Source organism: Sturnira hondurensis, unplaced genomic scaffold (genome assembly GCF_014824575.4).
Source record: "Sturnira hondurensis isolate 20B ecotype Veracruz unplaced genomic scaffold, ASM1482457v3 Scaffold0018728, whole genome shotgun sequence".
Taxonomy (NCBI): Eukaryota; Metazoa; Chordata; class Mammalia; order Chiroptera; family Phyllostomidae; genus Sturnira; species Sturnira hondurensis.
The window spans coordinates 3047667-3073982 of NW_028091359.1; the positions used below are offsets into that span (position 1 = coordinate 3047667).

The 26316-nt window shown below is 35.5% G+C and overlaps 1 protein-coding gene across 1 annotated transcript in view; it reads right to left on the bottom strand.

The window, feature by feature from the left end:
* Nucleotides 1-2372: 2372 nt before the first annotated feature.
* BRIP1 (BRCA1 interacting DNA helicase 1) overlaps nt 2373-26316 on the bottom strand; it is a 125216-nt gene continuing 101272 nt past the window's right edge. Inside the window, exons 17-20 of the mRNA XM_037070168.1 lie at nt 16714-16826; nt 7352-7434; nt 4350-4583; nt 2373-3282 (exon numbers count right to left, since the gene is read on the bottom strand). Coding sequence (XP_036926063.1) covers nt 2447-3282; nt 4350-4583; nt 7352-7434; nt 16714-16826 — 1266 coding nt within the window. The 3' untranslated portion in view covers nt 2373-2446. The remainder of the gene's footprint in view (nt 3283-4349; nt 4584-7351; nt 7435-16713; nt 16827-26316) is intronic.

Genomic DNA, 26316 nt, shown 5'->3' on the forward strand with positions numbered 1-26316 from the left:
GCTCTACATACTTTCAGCCCTTGAATAAATTCAGTATTAGATAATTATTTCATGTGAATAAAATGGGTAAAGCAAATGATCTGATAAGCAATTTCTATCTTAAAGATCTCAAAAAGTCTTAGAGAATAAACCAAATAAATTTTCCTTCCTACCACACAGGGATTTTTTTATTGCTGGTTTATCTGTATCTTCCTCATCGCCATCAGGAAAAGTGGCATATAAAGCAAGCATGCGCTCCAGGTATATGATTGATTTACTAGCTAATAACTGATGGCCTACCGCATGCCAGAGTCTTTTTTAAGTGCTTTTACCTATTTTAATTTATTTAACTCTTTAAAATATCTCGTTAAAAAGCATGTAATCACTAATGAAAATATTTTACCTCCTACCCCATCATATAGTACTTTACTTCTTGCAATATCTTGGTCAAAGTTATGATATAAAGAGATACCTGTAAGACCATACCTATTTCAAAATTTTTGAAACACCTCTTAGATTTGCTGAAAGCTGTGGCACATCTCTACATACAAGCAACAGAAGTTTTTAGCCTTGGGCAGAATTTGGAAGGAATATATATATATTATCTAGGGAAAGGGGATGGTATTTATTTGAGATTAAGTTGAATAATAACACTAAGGTATGACTAAAAAATAATGTGCTTGTTTTTTCTCATGTAGTTTACCAATTCTTCTAAAGGCAATCTTAAGGGTGCAAAATGTTTTAACCACAGCATTGTCACAGTAAATATCTTGCTTCCCAAGTTATTATGTATATATTCACACAATTATTTCCTAAAGGCAGATGAGTGTTATTTCACCTAGTCTATAAAATGCTTTACTTTACTCATTTTAGAACCAAAACAACTGAAAATTAAATCAGGATAAAATAACATATACTTGAAATTATAGATTTTTAAAGCTAAAAGGGATTTGCATGATCTCATAGTACTAAATTCAGCATTTCACAGTGAAAACATTATCCAAAAGGCACAGTAATTGCCAACATGAGTAAGTCATTATGGGTGGAGCCAAGAAGAGCCAAAGTCTCTTTTCCTCCTCCACCTGGTATCTTTCTATGACCCCACTAACCTTACCTGTGCATTAACAACTATACCAGAGAGGAGAAATGATTATATCCTTTTAAAATAATTTAGAAATGACCTTCTAATATAATGTTTTACAACTCATTACTCATAGAACTAAAAAAATATGTAATATTAGGTGGGCTATATTACATCCCAATCTACAGATAAATTCTTTAACGGATAAATTACCAATTTAAATTTCTTTGAACTATGCTAAGAATTGTAACATCTTGGCCAATGGAAAGAGTTAAGCTGTATTCAATCTAAACACCATCAATATAAAAGTCAACATATGCATATATAATAATTCATTTATCCAAATAAATATTAAAAAAACCTGATTGCTGGGAATTTTGACTTAAAAATAATAACCACATCCACAGCTTGAATGCATAGATTTTCAATTTACATTACTCACAAGATGCCTAAATGCCCACAAGATAACAGATGCTTCTTAGAAAAAGATCAGTGGGTGTAATTTTGGACTGATGTCAGAGAAGAGCATGTTTTATAACCGTTTTTGGTAAGAACTATAGCTTCGATCACAAAAACATAAAGTCAAAGCTTACAGAAAGACTTACTGAGCTTTAAAGAAACATCTTTCAGCAACAGTTACATGTTGACATGTGCTTACCAAATTTACATGAGGTTTTTTCTCTTACAGCTGCAACATTACAGCCTTTATGTCAATGCCAGAACGTGTCACTTTCTCCCCAATGATTATGAAACTAGATAATTAGAATTAAAAATTTGGGCTCCTTCATTTGACATTCTATATATAGCTTTACATGGGTTTGCTTAAACATGCTTGATTTTAGTTTATTAAACAAATGTAAATAATGTCAATTTAAAATGTATGCAGTTTTCTTCCTTAATTCTTAGTTACTAATTACTAGGCAGCTTAATAAAGAAATAAACTTCTCAAGAGAACTTTAATTTCTAAAAAAAAAAAGTCGGGCCAATTTGAGGAAAAACAATCTATAGTGAAACATGGCTAAATTAGATTGCTATTAATTTTTATGCATCATATGAAAACAAATGGATGAAGACAACTACAAAATACAAATAGTTATGTAAAGTTTAAAATGCCCTAGACAACTGTGTATCTTTTAGATTGATTCTGAATTGCAGTTAGGTAAGGAAAACATTTTGTATGAATCACTTTATCAAGACTCAAGGGTAGTAAAACTTACATTTCCAAAAGTAATACTTTTAAAACTCTAATGACAATGAATTAAAGTAAAAACTATATCTCAAATTACCAAAAAAGATAACCACTTAGCCAATGTATAAGATATCATTCATAATGGAGTTTAATGTAAGTTTAACAACATATATTTATAGCTTGACAGTTAAGTATTACTATCTAACACCAGGGAACACACCTTTATTTGGGGAAGGAGACTGTTTAAAGTTCTTTATCTCCATTTCATGAGCTTCCTCCAGTTCCGATTCATTTTTGTGAGTTGTTCCTATATGGCTACCAATGTCATCGACTTTGCTTTCCCTAATACGCACAGCTCCATTTGACTCGGCGTCTGTGCAATCCCCAGCTGCCCTCTCCCTGACGGCGTCTACTTTTGTCACAGTCCTAATCTCAAAAAGTTCTTCAGCTAAAATACAATTTGAATTATTTCTACCAGTTTCAGCTGGTTCATTTTTTCCTCCATTTGCATCTACAGGATCATAAAGTTCAGGTGTAAAATAGACAGATTCATCTTCTGCTTCTGCTTCAAAAGCTCTGTTTGAAGTAGAAAGTCTGTCGTCTTCACTTACTGGCGACAGTTCGATGTCTGGATCCCGGGCTTCTTCACTGCGGAGTAGCTGGTTGGAACGATCGTTTTTAAGGAGAGCAGCATCAATCTTTATTGATGGAATAGCAGTTTCTGACTGAGGGCCTGGTTCAAATGATGTGTTTACTCTTAGAGATGGGGACTCAGATTTATCAGTGAGTGGCAAGCCAGTTTTACAACCCTTTTCTGTTTCGAAAGTGGAAGAATGAGAGACACAGTTCTCTGATGACCTAAACTTGGGTGTTGTGGTCAGAATTTTACCAGTGAGATACTGTCCCGAAGAATTAAAGCTCGAGCAGCTAACTCTGTTTGCTTGTTTGCTGAAGGTTGGGCTTGAGGATCTGGAAATCACAATGTTTTCTTCTTGCACTGTCTGGCCAGACTTCTCTAATAATACTGAATCATCTATGAATACAAAAATTTTAAAATGTTAACTTTCTGTTCCTAATTGTTCTATTAAAATGATTTTGTTAGAAATATTACAATAACTGCATAGAATACATAATTTTGAGCTTACAAACAGCAGTAGCAAGATTTCTGTTTCAGAATGTAAAGCATAAAATATTAACTCCGAGGAAAATCTAGGTCTCCGGTGATCCCTAACCCAAGCTATAATGCTGTGTGGCACATTTTCAAACTCCACACTGTAACCTCAGGAGTGAATGAGAAAAGGAGGGATAAAAAGAAAGAGGAAGAGGATGGAATAAGGGAGAGAAGAGGTTGTAACAATTTGCCTTGAAGATCCATTAACTAGTGACTGACCTAGACTAATTCCATCAAGGAAACTGACAACTACAAAAACTAAGACATAAAACTGGTTAGTAATCAAACCTGGTCTTGAACCTAGGTTTCCTGATTACCAATATAATGACCTTGAACTCACTATAATGTTTATTGCAGATAGAAGAATGTACTACAAAACAAACATTTAAAAATTGATAAATTATATACTAATTAAAATAATTGAAATATCCCATGCTATAAACCACAATTTGGCAAACTGTTTCTATCACAGGCCAGACAGTAAATATTTTAGCTTTTGTGGGTCATGTTGCATTTGCTGCAACTACTCAGTTGTGCTGGTCCAGTGTAATAATGCACGCCATCACTCAACTGTCTCTGTAGATAATATGCAAATGAATGGGCGTGACTGCATTCCATTAAACTTTTTATAAAAAATAGCCAGTAGGCCAAATTTGGTCCACAGGCCATGGTTTGCCAATCCCTGATATGAACCATAATAGTTAATGTATGTTAAAGTATTTTCCATCATTTAGAATAAATGACTTTCATTACCCAAAACTATGAAATTCATGTAAGAGGATTATCTATAAACTAGACACTATTAAATTTGAACGGACAGAACTTTTCATACTTCTGTACTTTCTGGAGCTAATGTCACCTGCTAGTAAAGGACTTTCAGTTACTCATTTCAGGACATCGTGGTTCTTGGATACACAGTTTTGCTTTACCTTTCCTGGGATTTTCTGGTGATAGAGGATTTGCTGCTTCCGATAGATAAATTGAAGTACTGTCCTTCAAACAGGCCACTTCAAGTGTAGACTCACTGTACTGAACAGACTTTCTGTTCTCTTTGGGTACATCAATGACCTTTTGGTGCTTTTTCGAAAATTCAGCCAAGGACTCCAGCGCACTTTCAAAGGTTGAATGGTGCTGGATTTGCTGCCGGACCCATTTAGAAAGTCCTAAGAGGAAAGTAAACCCAGGGAAAAACTTTGGTTATTTCATGATAAAAATATTATGTACCAAGAAAAAACTTGGATAATTTTTCTAATAAAGTAACCTAGAATTTAGAGCATATGGAATGGTTCTCAGTACTTTTCCTGCCTTTTTACCTTCACATATACAAGATGTGCATATTTCAGTAGCGCTTCCCTTCATATGCAATGATCCTCAACTGCAGAGAGGGGAGAGGCAATGAGAACAGAGTGGGGAGGGGGAGATTTTTTATTTGTCAGTTTAGAACAACTGGGGAATAAGAACTCTTTCAAATTTAATTTCATTATTGCCCACAAAAATTGCCTGTCTTTTAATTGTTGGGAAACTACAAATTGTAAACAATACAATCTTGCATTCAGAATTTCTGAATTTGACTCCTTTTGCAAAAATAAGTTCAAGATTCCTTGTCTCATAGGTTTTTTGTTTCTCTTTTCCCGATTCCAAATATGCCTTAAAACTATCCTGGAGGATAAAAGGAATAACTTCTTTTTATGGACAAAATGTGTCCCCTCTAAATATTACATTGTTTTTGAAATATATAAATAATCAAGTTGCAAGGGACAAAATTTGACTAGTGACATATGAAAACTGCACACTGAATATAAGGTGTTTATTTTTTGTATTGATTTTAGAGAGAGAAAACAGAGAGAAACATGGATTTGCTACTCCACCTATTTATGCACTCATTGGACCAGGGATCAAACCTGCAATCTTCGTGTGTGGGGATGACGCTCTAACTAGCCGAGCTACCTCGCCAGGACTAAGGTGTTTTATAGTGTGACTCACTCAGAATGAAATTCAAAATCAGATATTTGAACTTTTAGAAAATAAATGTTCCCTGCTAATGTTACTAAAATTATCACCTTTTCAAATAATTAAAAAAAAGTTACTATGATGTTTTAAGTTCAAAGAAAGATAAGACAGTTCTTCAAACAACTTGAACTACCTACTATATTTCTATTTCAAATACATTCCTTTAGTTTGTTGTTTTAATGGAGTTTTTCTTTCAATCAATATTTAGAAAAATTGAACTTAAACAGAAATCAGTCATTAAAAGAAATCTCTATGTCGTGCCTTTTATTGCCTAGATACAAAAAGATTTCACACTGAGTCTCAGAAAAAATAAAACAAAACCATACAGAAATAATTTTATAATTAATTTAAAAAATCAAATCTGAACTATAAGGTAAAAAAAGGTTTAAGTTCTAGATTTTGAAATAATAAAAAATAAATAATCATTTCCCTTAAAGTTCTTTATTTTTTGTTGCTAGAAGAAAAACAATTACACCACATAAAAATATGAATTCTTCCAAAATGAGGAAATTTTTGTATTATAGTTACCTCTTCCATTTCGAGTATTTTGTAATCAAAGTAGGCCTTTTCAGTGTAAAATGTCAGTTTGCTTTTGAGACTTGAAAGAATCTGAGCTCCACCTGCTGACTAAACAGAAGCACGTAACGTTTTGCTTTTAATTATGTGTTGACCTAAGCACAATGACTTGCTTTACATACAAGGGCAGAAGACTAATAAACCAGTATTTGCTGCTTTAATCCAGGTGGATATGTTTTGATATCAAGTTAAATATAGTATTTAGGCTCTGAAATGGAAAAAGTGTAGTCCACACCATACCCATAGATAGCTAATTTGAAACAAATTTAAAATTTAGCATCTTTTCATTATAGTATAGTATGAACTTTCTAGCAGTAAAGATAATAATAAAGATGCAAATAATTTCAACAGTTCTTTAACAACTGATAGATTCCTGGTATTGCCTCTGAAGGGGCTTCGTTACTGCAAAAAAACGACAGATGCTCCTTGACTCCTGATGGGGTCATTTCTCAACCCACATTAAGTTGAAAATATGGCTAAGTTGAAAATGCATTTAATACACCTACCCTCCCAAAGATCACAGCTTAGCCCAGTCTACCTTAAATGTGCTCAGAACACTTACGCTAGCTTACAGTTGGGTAAAACCATCTAACATGAAGCTATTTTATAATTCCCAGCATCACCGCAGACTATCCTACCACATACCACTATCCCAGGAAAAGATCTAAATTCAAAGTGTTTTCTGCTAAATGCATATAACATTTGTACCATTGTTTGAGTGGGAAAAAAATGACCACCTATTTCATTTTGCAGCATGCAATGGTGTTTTTCCGTTTAAACTTAGTTCTGACTAACAAACTCTAGGGTAACTAAAGCATTTCTAAACAAACCAACAAACACAGCAACAACTTCGACATAACCCAGAATGAGAGAATATAGAACCCTAAGCAGCCAAAGCAGATGTGCCTGTATGCTTAAATGTAAAAATTTAATATTTCTTAGAAAATTCATTTCTGTAGAACAGCTTTTTCCCTGATAATGCTAAGTAAATTATTATGTTACTAAGCCAGATCCCACATTCTATAAAATTGAAGTATCCTAAGCGATTAATACTATGTTGATAACTAACCAGATTCTCCTCTATAAAGTTTTGCAAACATGAAAGCATTAAAAGGCTAGATTTTCAGTCAATATTTTCCATGTTTGATCTAAATATTCAGATTCTCACAATGCGATATACAGATAGCCTACCACAGAACTGTGCGCTTAAAACCTATACAATTTTATTAACCAATGTCACCCCAATAAATTTAATTTAAAAAATTCTCTAATTCTTTGTCTTTAAAAATAGAAGTCACTAAAGATTGTTATCTATTGTTACTCTAAGCCCAGCTGAGAATCTCACCAGATATATATCGAGTTGGATTACTTCGGAAGCGGTCATCCACTAGAATAAGAGCTCCCCAATCGTTTTTATGTCGAATACATCTGTAAGAAAATAGGAAGAAAGCAAAACAGACGTAACTTTGAAAATAAAGCTAAATTTCTGGTGGGACAGATAAAATACTGAGAAAATCAATGGTATGTCTTTGATTTATATTCCTCTCATCCAACTCATTATTATGAACCAAGGTTATAGAAACTACTATTTCCACTATGACTACTATGACCATGCCACTTCTTGGTTTTCGACCTTTATAAATTACGTATCGACGCTATTCATCTTATATTACTGCTTCACCATCACCTCTCTCTTCCAATGGACTTGTATCACAATTCTTGTATAAATCAATATTCAGGGTATTATCCTTTATAAAGGTGAGTTACATGGTGCACTATGATTTTATTTCCCTTTTAATACAAGATTTGTTGTCTTGGAGTTAATAACCATCTCCACTTTTTTTGCTAATCTCTATGTTTTCTATCATTAATTAGTTCCCGAGCTTTGCCACACTTGTAAAAATTCTTCCCAAAATGGTAAAGCCCCCAGGAACCAATGTAGACTGACTAGGACGGGGCCAGGGGGCTGCTGCACAGCTGTCATCGCAGGCTTCCCTTCCTCACTGGTTTTGCGAATTCTCTTCCTTTCTTCTGGCTTGAACTCCAGTTTCCAGCATCCTTGATATTCCTCTTTCTGAATTTTCTCTTATTCCATGGAGCATATCTTCCAATAGCATCTTGAGAAAGTGTGCATTTTAAGCAAATGCTTTAGAACCCTTGCACGCTGAAGGATTTATTCTTACAGTTTATGAATCAACTGGGTTGTATAGAACTTAGATTGCAAGTAAAAAATTACTCTAAAAAAAGCCCTGGCTGGTGTGGCTCAGTGGACTGAGTGCAGGCCTGCAAATCAAAAAAGGTCTAGTTTGATTCCTAGTCAGGACATATGCCTGGGTTGCAGGCCAGCTGGGGGTGTGTGAGAAGCAACCAATTGATATATCATATATCTCTCACACGTCTATGTTTCTCTCCCTTCTTTCTCCCTCCCCTCCCCTAAAAATAAATAGATTAAATATTTTTTAAAATTACCCTACACAATTGGAGATACTTTTCTTTTTCTTTTTTAAAAATATTTATTTATTTATTTTTAGAGGGGAAGGGAAGGAGAGGAAGAGAAACATCAATGTATGGTTGCTTCGTGCATCCCCTGCTGGGAAATAGCCCCTGCCGGGAACTGGCCTGCAACCCAGGAATGTGCCCTGACTGGGAATCGAACCGGGATCATCTGGTTCACAGGCCCGCGCTCAATCCACTGAGCTACACCAGCCAAGGCCTGGAGATAATTTTCAACTGTCTTTTAGCTTCTATTGTTGGTTTCAAGAAGTCTGTTTTAATTGTGATTCCTTATCTTTTGTATGAGGCCTTTTTCTCTTTGGAAAGTTTTAAGACCTTTCCTTGACCTCAGATAATTTTAAACTACAGAGTGCTGTGCTTTGTGACTTTTTCTGCTTTACTGGTGCTTGAGTGAACCCTTTCAATCAGAAAATTATGTCCTTAATTCTGAGTATTTTTCTTAAATTATTTCTTTGATATGTCTCTTTCCTCTGTTTTCTATAGTCTCTTCATATGGATCATATCAGAAGTTGGCTCTTGCATACTGATCCTCTTTTAGTTCTTCCTATTTGTTTTTTTTTTAATCTGGGAAATTTCAATTTTTTCTTCTAAGCTCAATTCTACATTTAAAATTTGTTGCTGTCATGTTAATGTCTAGGAGCTTTTTCTTATTTTGTTCTTTTAGGAAGGCATCTCTCACTTCTCACTTCTTAAAAAATATATTTTATTGATGATGCTATTACAGTTGTCCCATTTTTTCTACCCTTTATTCCCCTCTGCCCTGCACCTTAAATTTTTTGGTTCTCCATTTCCCATACTATTCTTAACCTCCCTGTTTTGTACCTACCATTTATGCTTCTTACTCCCTGTACCTTTTCCCCTCTTCTACCCCGTCCCCATCCCCACTGATAACCCTCCATGTGATCTACATTACTGTGATTCTGTTTCTGTTCTAGTTGTTTGCGTAGCTTGTTTTTGTTAGGTTCAGTTGTGACAGATGTGAGTTTATTGTCATTTTACTGTTCATATTTTTGATCATCTTTTTTTTAGGTAATCCCTTTAATATTTCATAAAATAATGGCCTGGTGATGATGAAGTCCTTTATCTGGGAAGCACTTTGTCTACCCTTCCATTCTAAATGATAGCTTTGCTGGATAGAGTCATCTGCGATACAGATTCTGCCTTTCTTGATTTTGAATACTTCTTTCCAGCCTCTTCTTGCCTATACGGTTTCTTTTGAGAAATCAGCTGATAGCCTTATGGGAACTCCTTTGTAGATAACTGTCTCCTTTTCTCTTGCTGCTTTTAAGATTTTCTCCTTATCTTTTTTAAAAGATTTTATTTATTTATATTTAGAGAGAGGGGAAAGGAGAGAGAAAGATAGAAACATCAGTGTGTGGTTGCCTCTCATGTGGCCCCCACTGGGGACCTGGTCCGTGACCCAGGCATATGCGCTGACTGGGAATCAAAATGGTGACCCTTATGGTTCACAGCCCATGCTCAATCCACTGAGCTATACCAGCCAGGGCTCTCCTTATCTTTAATCTTAGCTAATGTAATTATGTTGTGCCTTGGTGTGTGTTTCCTTGGGTCCAACTTCTTTGGGACTCTGAGCTTCCTGGACTTTCTGGAAGTCTTCCTTTGCCAGATTGGGAAAGTTCTTCATTATGTTTTCAATTTCTTGCCCTTCCTCTTCTTCTGGCACTCCTATGATTCAAATGTTGGAATATTTAAAGTTGTCCCAGAGGTTCCTAAGCCTCTTCTCATTTTTTTGAATCCTTGTTTCTTCCTTCTGCTCCAAATCATTTGAGTCCCAGTTTCCTTCCCCTCATTGTTGGTTCCATGTATATTTTTCTTTATTTCACTTTGCATAGCCTTTACTTTTTCCTTTATTTTTGCATCCATACTCAGTTGTTTCTGTGAGCATCCTGAATACCAGTGTTTTGAACTCTGCATCAGATAGGTTGTCTATCTTCTTGTCACAGTTCTTTTTCTGGAGTTTTCATCTGTTCTTTCATTTGTGCCATATTTCTTTGTCTTGGCGTAGCTATTATACTGCAAGGGGTAGAGCCTTAGGTATTTGCCAGCGTGGGGCAACCCACTTTGCTGTGTTGTGGCTCTGTATGTGGGGGAGGGGCCAGAGAGGGAACTGACGCTTGCCCATTCTAGGCCCACTTTCAGTCACTTCCCCTGCTACCCACAAGCAAATTGGGCCCTTCTGGTGCTGATTCCTGGGTGGGTAGGTTTGTGTACGTTCTAGGACCCCCTGGTGGTCTCCAGTGAACTCTCTTGTGGGGCTGGAAGTTTCTGTCACCACCACAAACCCCACAGATTTTTACAGTCAGAGGTTTTGAGGCTTTCGTTTCCCATGCTGGAACCCTGGGCTGCGTGGTCTGCCTTGCTCCCCAGTTGTTCCTCTTGTGTTATCCACATGCAAACGTGGGACTGCCTGGTCCTCCACCAGCTGCCTTACTGGGCATCCCCTCTGCCAAGGCTTCCTGTCTCTTCCCTTCCTACTGGTGTGTATGAATGTTTCTCCTCTAATTCCTTGGTTGTCAGACTTTCATATAGTTTGATTCTCTCAAAGCTCTGGTTATTTTTTGTTTTTAAATTTGCTTTTGTCCTTCTTTTGGATATATGAGAAGGCAAAGTGTGGCTACTTATGCCTCCATCTTGGCTGGAAGTCCTTACCTCTCAACTTTTTTATTAAGTTTTATTTTATGCGGAGGTCAGCCAACTATAACCCATAGGGAAAATCTGGTCCATATCTCATTTTTATACAGTCTGCATGGTAGAAGTGGTATTTACACTTTTAAAGATGTTATTTATTTTCAGAAAAAGGGGAAGGCTGGAAAAAGAATGGGAGAAAAACACCAAAGTGAGAGACAACAATGGGCTGCCTCTCGCACGCACCCCAATTGGGAACCCGCCTGAAACCCAGGCATGTGCCCTACCCAGGAATCGAACCAGCAACCTTTTGCCTCATGGGGATGACACCCAAAAAACTGAGCCAAGCTGGCCAGGGCAGTATTTATACTTTTAAAGGGTTAAAGGAAAAACAAAGAAGATGGATGCAGACCACACATGGCATGAAGAGCCTAAAATATATACTCTCTGATCCTTTGTAGAAGTTTGCTAACCACTGTTCTATCGTGCTGATCTGTTTTCTTCCACCCTGTCTTTATTTTATTGGTATCGTGTTGTATTGTTTTGGTTTCTATTTTTCATGTTATAGATATTCTTTGAATATCTCAAGACTCTTTGGACTTATGTAGGAGTAAGGCACTAAAATGCCGACTGGCAGCTTGGCATGCAAGGTGGGGACTTAGAAGCTGGGAGGCTTTGCAGTAAGGTAATCTGGTAGGAATAGGGCCACTCTGTTACTGTCTGTACACCCTGACTCACAGAGCGGTCAGTTTCCCTAAAGAGAAATATCGTACCTTCCTGCCTTGGAGACAGAAGACTGATTGTCAGCCTACTCAAAGCTGAGCAGAAAAAGGAGATGGAGTTCTCACATTCAGTAGGTAGACTTTTCTTAACCCTCATCTTTAACACATCCCTAGCTGTACCTGGAGTTGAAGAATATATAGACTCTAGTTTAATCTCTCCAGAGAGTAAGCCTGGGTAGGGAAGGGGGCTGTCCAACTATTTTTTATACTAACTTATGACTGATCCTCTTGTGTTTAACCCAACTTTAACTGAAACTTTAGACTGCCCCCAAGCCCTACACCTCTCCATGCCTGAATCTGGAGGATCTTACTAGCTTTCATGACTACAGATTAAATTTAAGGGGGGTTTTTGCTTGCAAAGTCATTTTATCATTCATCTGTTTTCCAGTGTTCAAAATTTGTTGACATCTCATCTGTTGTTGTCCCTTCTATCATGCTTTTAATTTTGTAGGTTTTGCATTTTTTAATTTCTTTATCATCATGGGGTTTTGAGAAGGGGTGAAAATTAACATGTTTGACTCCCCGCCCCCTGAGAATTTTTTAATCTAAATTTTATGTGGCATTCTTTTTTTGAAATAATTTTTAAGTAGTCCATGGGTTCCAAGGTATCAGACCTTAAACTTGGGCAGAAAGGGAAGGTAGATGCTGCCAATATTACAGAATGGCACTGAAAACCAACCAAAGGTCAGGATGTCGCTCTGTTTTGGTCTCACTTAGGGGCTATGGTTAAAGTGCCCTATGAAAGAAAGGCATTTAACAAAGCAGTTCAGAGACAAAGGTTTCACCTTTTCATTTTCCCATGGTTTTCCTATTGCCTCCCTCAAATGAATTATGGCCACTTGAGACAAAGATTACACTTTTAGTAAAGCAGCCCTGTTAGGAAACTCATAGTGCAGTTGTAACCTAGCCACAAAACCATCTGGTCCATTCCCAAAGGCTGTTATTACATTTCATGGACTTGCATTACTTCAAATACGCTAATAGTCCCACGTGGCCTTAAAAAAAAAGACAACACTTTTTAAACACAATTTGTTTCTATTTACTTCAGACCCTCTGGGCAGATCCCCTGTAAGGCGAGTGCCTGAGCATAAGCACCGTTTATGTCAATCGATACGCATTATGAGTTTTATCAAATGATGTAAAATATTTACTTGATTTTAAATGGATACATCTTTGTAAGTTGTTACTTGTTGATACTGTTTCCCTTCAAGTCAGTACAGTCACAGTTGAGCTAAGCATTTTTAATTAATAAAATACTAAAACTACAGTATCATATATCAATATTACAAACACATGCTTTTCATTGAGTTTAGAAAAGTATGTTTTGAGGCTCTAGAAGCTCTCTGACCGATGTGGTATAATGAAAACAAGCACGGAGCCTGGCATCATTCGACAAACGTTAATTGAGCATCTATGCCCCAAGCTGGGACATGGTTATGGAGAATGCAAAAACGTATAATACACGTTTAGGGAAGGAGACAGAGAAATAACAGGCTATTATAATACAACAAGATATATGCTCTAATAGAAGTAATATATAAAATGCCATGGGTTTCCTAAAGAATAAATAACTAGTTTTACAAGTAAAAAGAATTTTAGTAAAGGACATGATTTTCAACTAGGTTTTGACTGGCACACTTACCAAATGAATTGTATGGTAACTTGTACACTAAGGCAGAGAGTAATGAAAGGACATAGTATGTTTAATAGTTTAATAGTGACATTAAGTTTAAAGTGAGAACTTTAGTGGATGGAAGGTATAAGAATGAGAAAAACGGGTGTTGAGGTTTTAAAAAGAGGGAGCCAAGATGTTAAGCTCCATCTAGCAGCTGTGTCGTTAGATAAGCACCAGTAATTTCATCTCTCACAATAGTATATGTAAAAAGGTTTATAAATGACAAAATGAGATACAAATGTATAGTCATGCACCCCTTATCGATGAGGATACGTTCTGAGAAATGCGTCAGTAGGTGATTTTGTCATTCTGCACACGCCAGAGAGCACACTGTGCAAATCCTGGCTAGATGGTATAGCCTGTCCTAGACAGCAAACATGTACTGAATCCTATGGCAACTGTGGCACAAATACTTATGTATTGTGTATGTAAACAAAAAAAGACACTGTAAAAGCATGGTATCAAATATAAAATGATACACCTATGCAGGGCACTTACCATGAACTGGTAGGACTGGAAGTTGCTCTGCGTGAGTGGATGACTGAGTAGTGTCAATTGTGAAGCCTGGGACAGTACTGTGCACTACTATGTACTTTATAAACACTGTCCCACCCCTGTCCTTCTGACAGGGTCAGAAATAGAATACCAAAGCTGTCCATGCTGCTTCATGGACAGGGATGTGGTATGCACTGACTGTAATTACCAAGGAGAAACTGGCTGGGGAAGGTGTGTATCACCTTAATGGTAACTGTCAGGAGGGAGTGAAAGGTGGCCTGAGAATACGTTTTTGCAGTAGGAATAAGAAGATGGAGAGAAAAGGAACACAAGGAATTGCCATGGCCATGTAGTTCGGGCTATTGCATGTTGGAGCAGAAGCCAGATTAGAAACTTTTTGGTTTTCATTTAAAAAAAGGGAGTAGAAACATGTAGAGGGTATAAAACTGAGAACTCAGTATTTTGACTTTGGAAAATTATTTGTGGTTCCACTGAGCATATCTGGCATACAGGGCTCTCTCTGGCATTGAATTGATGGAAGAAATAAAACTTACCTATACTTTACATTATTACAACCTGTAAATACAGGCAGAGGACAGCTCCACACTACCACAGAAAGATTTACTGAAGTGGCACTTACTTCTTATTCAATAGCCCTGTGGACCTGTGTCCTAGTGTAGGCTCTCAGGTCCTCCACAAACAATTTATAGCAAGGAACTCTGAAGACCATCAGACCGTCGGGACGGCTGTGACACCCTCTAATACATAGTGGTGGAGGGACAGACTCCTCTGGGCTAAAACAGGTCAGGGGCTGACTCACCGGGATGTAATCTGCGCACTTAAAACTGAGGTACTGCGATTGTGAGTGTGAGGGAATCTATTCCAAGCCCCACAGACATTGCTCCCATTAGAGAAAAAAAATCCTCCTGAACTGGATCCTTCCATTTCTTACAAGAAACCTCCACTCTATTCTTATGGGACCACCCTCGTATATGAGCTCCATTTTTGACCAAAAGGTTGTCATGTGGCACATGGCTATACTTTTGCTTCAAATGGTTTCTTGAAATTTAAGGCATTGCTTATATTACAAGGAAAAATAATCAACTAGGCAAGAATATTTTTCTAAAATTAAGCCAGAAATTTTAAATGAGTATTTAGCTCCCCTCAAAACTATTCGCTGAACATTAAAATTCCAACAAAGCGAAATGAAACAGGTCAATGAACAGGAAGAGACGAAGTAAGCAGATGAAGAGCTTCAACAACAGCCTGCAGTGCAACTCGGTGCCAAGTACCAAGGCAGTTCCCAGGCAGAGAAGGAAAACAGCTTAACGAGGTCAGTACGTTAACGACAGCGCTAGATCATCCAGTTTGAAGTGAAACACCTACAGAACATCGATCCGAAATAACGGGGAGAGGAGGGATGTGTTCTGGGACTTACATCCAGCGGTTGCAGACCTATGTCATCAGCTATTCGTAAATCTGAACTTAAATGCATTCTGGTCTGCTTATGTGTAAATGGGCTAATGTGAGTGAATGAGATACTTGAAAAAAAAATCCACATTCTGAATTTGGCTAGGTCAGATAATGGTTAGCTGCGGGTCTTCTGAATGAACTGAAAATATGTCAGATGGTCCTGTTTTCATGATTTTACTCTTAACCTGTATTCTTTTATTTGATATCTAAAAGCCTTATAGCCTCACAGGAAAACAATTGAACAGTTGAACTAATTAGAATTTCATAAACAGAAAATATAAAATATTAAATTGGATTATTAAAAATCTAATAATTATAGTGTTTAAAAATTAAATGTTGGTATCCTATAATATGGAATTATGACATAAAATGGTGATTTAAAAAACAGTTCCACAAAGTACAAATCTTAATGAATCAGAATCCTTAGAAAAAGGAGTATTATAATTAAATTTTACTGTTAATTAGTGTTAATTCTTTAGGATCACAAGCATGGTTTGGTTTAACCCTTCTTGAGTGGTTTACTTTTTACCCATAAAATCATCATGAGTCTGATGGTCAAAAGATAAAAATTTTATTGTTTGGTGGTAACTTCTATAAACATTTACTGAACACCTCTGTGTGACATTCATTGAACAACCAAAAATCTTTAAACTTTAGCAAGTTGAGTTTTGTTTTGGTTTTCATTTATTTCATTGATTGTTTTCAACTTTCACTTGTGACATCTGTCATTGACAAGATAGCAGTTCCTGGGATTCTAGTGAAATAAATTGGAAGGTTCGTCAAGGAGCATGTATAAAAGGACCCATGGACAAAGCCAAAACGGGATAGGACTGGGGGTGGGAGGTGGGGTTAGGGTTAGGGTAAGGGAAAATGGAGACAACTGTACTTGAACAATAAAAAAAAAGAAATAAAAATAAAAATGTAGAAGAAATAAAAGAAATAAAAATGTGAGATATAGAAACATGTTTATTTATACTAATAATCACAATAAACTAATGCATAAACACAAAAAATCAGTTAAATTTATTATAAGGAGTAAAGTAGTAAGACAACAAGCTCTACACAGAGCCCTGCTCACAGATAATGTTACAGTAACATTGTATTAAATTGCACTTCACTTACCTACCTAGGGCCTGGTTTAAGGCCCTGTATGCTTGGATTTCATACCATTGACGACCGGGTAAAAGACCTCTCAGTTTTGAATGCTGGTCATTATACTGGCGCTTTAGTTCAACCTAATAATTAAAAATTATAATAAAAATAGAGTAGATAATTAAAGTTCATTTTAAATCATATTAACTTCAACCATTTCAAACATCATTTTAGTAAGGTAGAGAGATTTTTGTCTTTCAGTACTAAATTTGTTTCAATTCATTTAAATATTTCTCATTTTTAAACTTTTTATTGAATTTATTGGGGTGACACTGGTTAATAAAATTATATAGACTTCAGGTGTACAATTCTATAACACATCATCTGTATATTATGCTGTATGTTCACCATCCTAAGTCATCTACTCATCCTTACATTCCCTAAATTCCTAAATGCACATAATTAATCCTGTGTGATGATAAGTTGTATTGAGAAATAATACATATACAGTAAAATCCACAAACATTCAATGTACCTGGAAATAAGTTTTGATAAATATATAGTCATGTAATCACCATCAGAATCAAGATGTAGAATATTTTCAACACTCTCAAATGTCCCTCCAACCCCTTTTCCATTAACTGCCAGTACTGCTGACCCTGTTTACTAAAATAACCTGCAGTTTTGTGTTTTCTAGAATTCCATGTAAATGTCATACAGCATGTAATTATGTCTGTCTTTTTTGATTTAACATAATGATTTTGGAATTCATTCATCAGTAGTTCATTCTTTTATGTTTATCCAGTCTGATAATCTCTGCTTTTTCTGTGGGATATTTAGGCCATTAAGGTTAATGTGATTATTGCTATAACATGGCTTAAATCTACAGTAGCAGAATCCACAGTCTTCTCAAGCACACATGTAACATTTTCCAGGACAGATTATGTGTTAGGTCACAAAACTAGTCTTCAAAACTTTAAGAAGACTGAAATCACATCAAGTATCTATTTCAACCACTAGAGCATGAAATTAGAAATCAGTAACATGAGGAAAACAAATATTCACAAACATGTGGAAATCATCAAACACCTGAGCAACCAATGGGTCAAAGGAGAAATTTTAAAAAATCAATATCTTGGTAAAAATGAAAATAGAAATAAAAATTATGGAGTTCAGCAAAATCAGTTCTAAAAGAAATGTTTTTTTAAAAGATTTATTTATTTATCTTTACAGGGGAAAGGAAGGAGAGAAGGAGAGAAACATCAATGTATGGTTGCCTCTCATGAGTCCCCCCCTGGGAACTGGCCTGCAACCCAGGCATGCGCCCCAACCGGGAATCGAACCGCGATCATGTGGTTCACAGGACCGTGCTCAATCCACTGAGCTATACCAGCCAGGGCTAAAAGAAATGTTTAAAGCAATAAACAACCTAACTTTACACCTTAAAAAGACAAACTAAACTCAAAGTTAGTAGAAGGAAGAAAACAACTAAGACGAGAACAGAAATAAATGAAATATAAACTAGAAAAAACAAGAGAGAAATCATTGAAATTAAGAATTAGTTTTTGATTGGGGGGGGTGGGCTGGCATGGGAGTAAAAGACAGAAAACTATACTTGAACGATAATTAAATTTTTAAAAAAGAAAAAAAGAATTAGTTTTTGAAAAAATAAAACTGATGAACTTTTGCTAAATAAAAAAAAACTCAAAATAAAATTATAACTGAAAGAGCAGATTACAGCTGGGACTACCAAAATGCAAAGGATCATAAGAGACTTCTAGGAACAATTATATGCCCCAAAATGGAATAAACTCAAAATAAATAAATTCCAATAAACATCTAACCTACCAAATCAGTAAATCATGAAGAAACAGAAAATCTGAATAGACTTAAAATAAAATACATAAAGAGACTGTAGTACTAATAAAACAATCTCTGTACCAAGAAAATTCTGGGGCCAGACAGTTTCACTGTTGAATGCTACCAAGCATTTAAGGAAGAATTAACACTGATCCTTTTCAAATGCTTCTGAAATACTGAAGAAAAGGGAACACATCCCAACTCATTTTAGGAAACCCGCAGTGCTCTCTTACCAAAGCCAGGTAAGGACAATATTCCTGAGAAACACAGTAATAACGGTCCTCAACAAAATACTAGCAAACTGCATTAAACAGCACAGTAAAAGAACCATCCACCGTGATCAAGTGGGATTTATCCCTGCAATGCAAGATTGGTTCAACATCGATAAATCAATAAATGTAATACACCACAGTAACAGAATGAAGGATAAAAATCAGGATCATTTCAATAAATGCAGAAAAAGCATTTGACAAATTCAACACCATTTTATAGTAAAACTACTTAAAAAATTCAGTATGGAAGGAATATACCTCAACATAATAAAGACCATGTAGACAAGCCTACATATACTATCAGAGTCGATGGTGAAGAGCTGAAAATTTTTCCTCTAAGAACCAGAACAAGACAAAGATGTCCACTCCCTCCATTTCTATTCAACGAAGTACTGAAAGTCTTAGCCTGAATAATTAAGCCTGAAAAAAACCCCATAAAAGGCATCCGAATCAGAAAGAAAGAAAGTTATCGTGGTTGCAAATGGCATGATCTATATGTAGCAAATTCTGAAGACTCTATAAACAAACAAACAAACAAACAAACAAACCCCTATTAGAACTAACAAGCAAATTAAGTAAAGTTGCAAGACATAAAATCAGTAAGATCGAAAACCATAAAACTCATGGAAGGAAACACAGGCAGTAAACTCTCTGACATCCCTCTTAGTCATATTTTTAAAAATATATCTCCTCCAGCAAGATGAACAGAAGAAAAAAAACAAATGGGACCACGTCAAACTAAAAAGTTTTTGTACAGCAAAAAACCATCAACAAAATGAAAAGACAACCTACTGAATGGGAAAAGATATTCACCAATGATACACACAGTAAGTGTTGATAACCAAAATACAGGGATAAGCAAAAGTAGTTTTATAGTTTGTTATATGGAAAATAAGTCATGTGGGTTATAATTACTATGATAGCTTTAGAAATTCAAAAGAATATCACCATGGCACTTACGAGATTATACATAAGAGCACTGTGACATTGTGACATTCTTTTGAGTTAATAAAGCTTTTGAAATAATTATAACTTGTATGTCTTTATCCACATGAATGAACTGTAAACCTACTTTTGTCCACCCCTCTATGTAAGGACCTCATACAACTTAACATCAAAAAGACAAAAAAAATTAAAAAATGGACAGAGGACCTGAACAGACATTTTTTCAAAGAGGATATACAGCCAATGGGTATACAGAAAAATGCTCAATATCACTAATCATCAGAGAAATGCAAATTAAAAACAAAATGAAAATTTTGCCAAAAATTAGGAAAACCTCATACCTGTCAGAATGACTGTCATCAGTAAATCAATAAACAACAAATTTTGGCAAGGAGGTAGAGAAAAGGGAACCCTTGTGCACTGTTGGTAGATTGCAAATTGGTGCAGCCACTACAAAAAATATGGGGGTTCTTCAAAAAATTAAAAATAGAACCACCATATGACCCAGCACTCCCACTTCTGAGTACTCATTCGAGGAAACCCAAAACACTTATTCAAAAAGGTATATATGCGCCCCTGTTTGTTGCAGCATTATTTACAATAGCTAACATATGGAAGCAACTGAAGCGTCCATCAATAGACAATTGGATAAAGATGACGTGGTACACAGATACAATGGAATATTACTCCACTATAAGGAAGAAGGAAATTTTACCATTTGTGACAACACAGATGGACCTGGAGGGTGTTATGCTAACTGAAATAAGTCAGACACAGAAAGGCATATACCATTTGATTTCACTTGTATGTGAAATTTAAAACACAAAATAAATGAACAAACAAAACCAAAACTCAGAACAGAAAACACACTGATGGTTGCCCAGTGGGAGGAAAGTTGGAGAGCTGGATGAAAAAGCCAAAGGGACTCAGAAATACAAATGGGCAATTCCAAAACAGTCCTGGGGATACAGGCCAATGTACTGGCCTGCATTCTGTAGAGAATACAGAATATAGTCAATAACACTGTAATAACTACATGGTGTCAGGTGAGTATGTGATTTACTGGGTGGATCACTCTGTAAGTAATGTAAATGTCTAATGACCACAGTGTACACCTGCAAGGAATATAATATTGAACGTCAACTAATTAAAAAATAAAAGTATTTTAAAAGCACACAAAATTCAGTTGTCTTTGTAGACAATAACAACAAACTAGCCCCCCAAATTAGGAAAACAACCCCATTTTACAATAGCATCAAAACTAATTAAATATGTTGAAATAAATTTACCAAAAGAGGGAAAAGATCTTTACACTGAAAACTGTAAGATGATGAAAGGAATTAAAGAAACACAAACAAATGGAAAGATATTGCATTTATTTATGGATTAGAATTAATATTGTTACAATGTCCTTAGTATCTAAAGTGATCTACAGATTTAATGCAATCCCTGTCAGAATTCAAATAGCATTTTTATAGAAATAGGACAATAATCCTACAATTTCTGTAAAACCACAGGAGATCCTGAATAGCCAAATATTGAGATATTGAGAAATCTGGAGGCATCACACTTCCTTGTGTTAAACTACATTATAAAACTTTGGTAGTTAAAACTAAAATTTGTATGGTACTGCCCTGGCTGGTGACATTCAGTTGGTTGGAACATCATCCCATAAACCAAAAAAAAGGTCACAGGTTCTAGTCACTGAATTAGTTATTATAATCATATCCCTTTTCAAAGAGATGCAGAATTAACTATAGGGCATAAAACTACATTCCTATTAAAAGCAATGTCCCACCAAAGGACACTACAACCCCAGCTTTCATCCGGTCTTCACAAAAGTCCCACAAGTGGACTACTTCTATACAAAGTCAGAATATAGGCTATACAAATTCAGACTGAGCTATTCAAACATATAAGTTAATAAGCGTTTTCCTGTAAAAAGCTCTCCTATAAAAAGTAAAATGCAAGTTCTGAGTGAAAGGAATTTGTGTGTTATGATTTTACTTTTTCAGACACTGAGTGAAAAAAAGGGACTTATATTTTAAGCAGCTCTCAAGAATACTATGGAGTTAACTCTGCCTTAAAGCTTAAAAAAGGAAACTAAATAAAAAAGAATGCTGTAGAAACATTAACATTTAAAATATAACATTTAAAGTAGAAAACTGATATAATGGGAAGAAATTTTTGGTAGCTTAAAGAAACACTCTATTCACTTCTATTTACAGTTTTGGCTGTGTGCAAGGCATCTGTGAAAGGCACTAGATATACAAAGATGAGTTAAAAATATTTTCCGCCTACTAAGAGCTTACAAAGATCAGGAAAAGATGTGAGTATAAATGGCCACCAAGTAAATACTGGTGTTAAAATATTAACTTTGGTTACAGTACACAGAAATAAGAGGAGTTGAGAAACAGTGATACACTATGAATTTGGTGCAAGAGTAGATAGAGGGCCCTTCCTGGAAAAGCAAAAGGAATAAAAAAGAGGCCCAGTTTGTAACACGGTGAAGCCACGGAATTTAAGTGACAAAGTAGATGTGGGGCTTGTTGAAGAGAGAAAAGATAAGAAATGACTCCAGAGTTTCCAGTCACTGAGAGAAGCAATCCGGAAATCCACCAAGAGAAGACAAGAAGATAATTGAATTAATCCATGTTAAAGGAATAATTTACAAACCAAGAACAGAAACTGGCAATGAGTAAGCTAAACAGAAAGTCAAAATTAAAAAGTTTGGAACCAAAGATCTTATTAATAATAAATGATAAATAATAACATATATTGAGTTCCTATAATGTTCCATGTGCAGTGCAGTGCTTACTACATATTACCTCATTAAATCCTCACAACAATCAAAAGGTAGATATTACTACCCCATTTTACAAATTAGAAAAATAAGGTTTAGAAGATTAAGTAGCATGTTGACTATCACCCAGACTGTAAGGCGTAGAACTGGGATTTTAATCTAGGTCTGCCTATCTCTAAAGCTTGTTCTCTTAAGAGTGAAAACACTAGAGTCAACACACTAAATTGCTCCTTTGAGTAATCTGAAGTAGTCAGTTCTGTTAGGCTTATTTTTCGTATTTAAAAATGGGATGAGCCCTGGCTGGTGTGGCTCTGTGGATTAAGAGCTGGCCTGCAAACCAAAGGGCTTAAGTTCGATTCCCGGTCAGGGGACATGCCTGGGTTGCAGGCCAGGACCTCAGTAGGGGGTGCATGAGATGTAACCACACATTGATATTTCTCTCCCTCTCCTCCCTCCCTTCCCCTTTCCAAATATAAATAAATAAATAAATTCTTTTAAAAAAATGGGATGAGTAAGAAAATCACTTAAAATAAAATAAAAAATGGTTCTCAAATTCAATGACCAATAACAGTTAGTATGTAAATGCAAAGAAATTGACTATAATTCCTATCAACTAATTAATTCAATGAGAAATGGCATGAATTGCTACTTTCAGTTTAGCTTTTAAAGATTCCCCTGTGTAGTATTCCCAGACAAGCATATTTGTAGTATAAGCCTAATTAAAGTTATGAGTAATTTTGTTGAAAAAATTTTGGACTTTGAAGATAAATTAACTTGTTGTTTTAAGAAGTTGTAGAACTACTCAAGCCCTGGCTGGTGTAACTCAGTGGATTGAGCTCGGGCCTGTGAACCACACGATCACGGTTTGATTCCCAGTCAGGGCACATGCCTGGGTTGCAGGCCAGTTCCCTGCAGGGGACTCACGAGAAGCAACCATACATTGATATTTCTCTCCTTCTCTCCTTCCCTTCTTCTCTAAAGATAAATAAATAAAATCTTTAAAAAAAAAGAAGTTGTAGAACTACTCAAGAAAAACAGTCTTTAGCAATCTATAACACTATTAACCTTTTTACACAAAGGGCATACTTTAGGAGAGAAAGCAGAAAAGTACACTTCTAACAAGTAACTTTCAAATTAGTAGGCAAGAAATTTTATTTTATATCCACTCACAAGAACCTGTCACATTCCCAAATTAAAAGTTCATAGCTAGAATATAAAGAAAATTAACTGTTATTTGTGTCAGGTTTTAAAACTGTGTTTTTAAAAGCAATAAAAATAGTAAATAATCGTCTAAAAATATTTTAGAAAAAAACACTTTAAAAATTCTATCCAACTGGGAAGAATAAACATTTACCACCTGTCTCTCAAAATCTAACCAGTTTCTCTATATTCTTTAAGAGTAGCCCCCCACTCCTCTTAACCTGGCAATTATCCTCTGTCATATATAATAACTGGAGGATTTTCAAAATTCCCTGAACCATATTCAGACGAATACCTTACAATACTCAATGACATTGTGCCCAATGACAACAGTTGCTCTAGGAAGTATAAGTTATAAATACAATAGAGATGATGTAGCAACTATTAGATTAAATAAACAAAATTATATTATCTTTCCCTGGTCTTTTATTTTTCATTAAAATGAATCAACTTATGTATAAACATATCACATCAATTTCTTGTAAATTTTCAAATACTCTTTAAAATCTAAATGGCAAAGAGTAAATGAGGTCCTGGTCAAGATGGAGGCATAGGTAAACATGGCTCACCTACTCGTGCAACCACAGCAAACACTGCAACCAAACTACAAAACTATCACCCAGAATTGCGAGTAAATAACTTATATGCATGAACCATGGACATGAACTAAGGGGTGGATTGCCAGAGGGAATGGGGATACTGGGTGGAGGGGGGCAAAAGGGGAAATATTGGGACAATTGTAATAGCATAATTAATAAAATATATTTAAAAAATAAAATCTAAAAATACTGCCAATATTTTACCTATTAAAATTAATTTAGGTGAGAAGAAAAAAGCTTTGAAAGTAAATATATATAAAGGTTAACTTTGAAATATTTTTTACTATTCAAGAAATAGATTTTTAAAAATTAATTAGCAAATTGTCATCAAGGGAATACATTTAATCAGGGAAAAAGCAAAACTAAGAGTTTGGAAAAGTAGGGAGCCAGTACACCTCTTTTCACTTAGGAGGCATGAAAACCAATGCCCATTTTAAAATGACATAAAGCATATGTGAAAAAGCCAGTTTCTCCTGCCAGCAAATAGCCTAAATGTTAAGTAAACCAAAGGCTGGAAGGGATTAGTGGAAATGTCAAAAGACAACCTTTTACTTTTACCTGCTCATCCTTATAAACTCATTCTCATCCCTCGGGCATGCTTTCCAAACAAACAGTTTCAAGTGCAGCAGCAAAAGGCCTATGGCAAGCTCTGCCATCTTGTAACTGTCAGAGAGATTAGTCTTTGATCTATTTGGGAGGTCATGTCCACATTCACATTAGCTGTACAGGCCAACGATATTATACCTGTTGACCAATGCTTCTTAAATGCCTAATGAGACAGACAGTTTAAAAGTATTGGAAGTTAACTGTGAACGTTTTTTTCTAAGTTTTGGCAGAAAGTAAGCAGCATAAACTGAGCAAGTGTGGTTTAGAAAAATGATCTTGTAGACCAGTTAACATTACTTTTCAAATACACTTTACAAGGCTTTCCCAAAATAGAAAGCGATATTTAATTGTACTCTCTGGAAGAGATTTAAACCAGTTGGTACCCACCCATCCCCAATAAATTAGTGTATACGTAATTTCGGAGGAGTTTGTGAACAGCAGAAAGATGGCAGATTATTTTATCAGAGGTTGCAAAGTGACGGGCCTAAATTTGTTTTGCAAGGCCCTTACTGTAGTTTAAAATAATCTGAACTATTTGCCAAACCTCAATTAGCTCATTCATTTAAATAATCTGTTTAACTTCCATTGTGGCTTCAGTTTTGCAACCTATTGATTCAGATGTTGCATTAATTCATAAAATACTTTTTTCATAACTGGAGTTTGAAGTTCCCACAAAATAAAAAAATACTCTTAGTGTGGTAGATTCTAGATAATTGAAAATATTTCTGCATCAAAAGCTAACCTGATATAAGTAGAGATGAGGTCCTGAATAGCAAAGATAGATGAATCAATACTGAAGTGGTACTTAGAGAATTATGTAAAAATACCCCTGTAGCATCCAGGCAGGAGTTATATGGTTTTGAATTCTGATTGTCCCATTACATTACAATATACTTGAGATCAAACAATATGCTCCTGAAGTCCCTCAATGACTCAGTTTTACTAGAGACAGTATAAGTAGTATACTACTGATACTGTAGTGCATATGAAATAACCAAAAACTTTATATTATATATGTCAACAAGAAACTGAAATGAGGATTTTGAACATTGGTTTTTTTCAACATAGTCAAACCCAACAGTGTTGGTCTTAAATAGCTCTGTTCAAAAGTAGCCTTTTATAAATTTTATAAGTAGCTTCTAAAGAAATAAATGGTGTGATACACATAGTTGGAACTATAAATGCATCTCCTCACTTTACTACTGCCTCATATCCCAATTCATATAAATATGTATTATTATTTCAGCAATAAATGCCTCCCTAAAAGCAATCAATACAGGCAGAATACATATTTTTTCTTGTATGTCAGCTCTACCACAAGAGTTCAAGCCTCAAAATGAGACTAAGA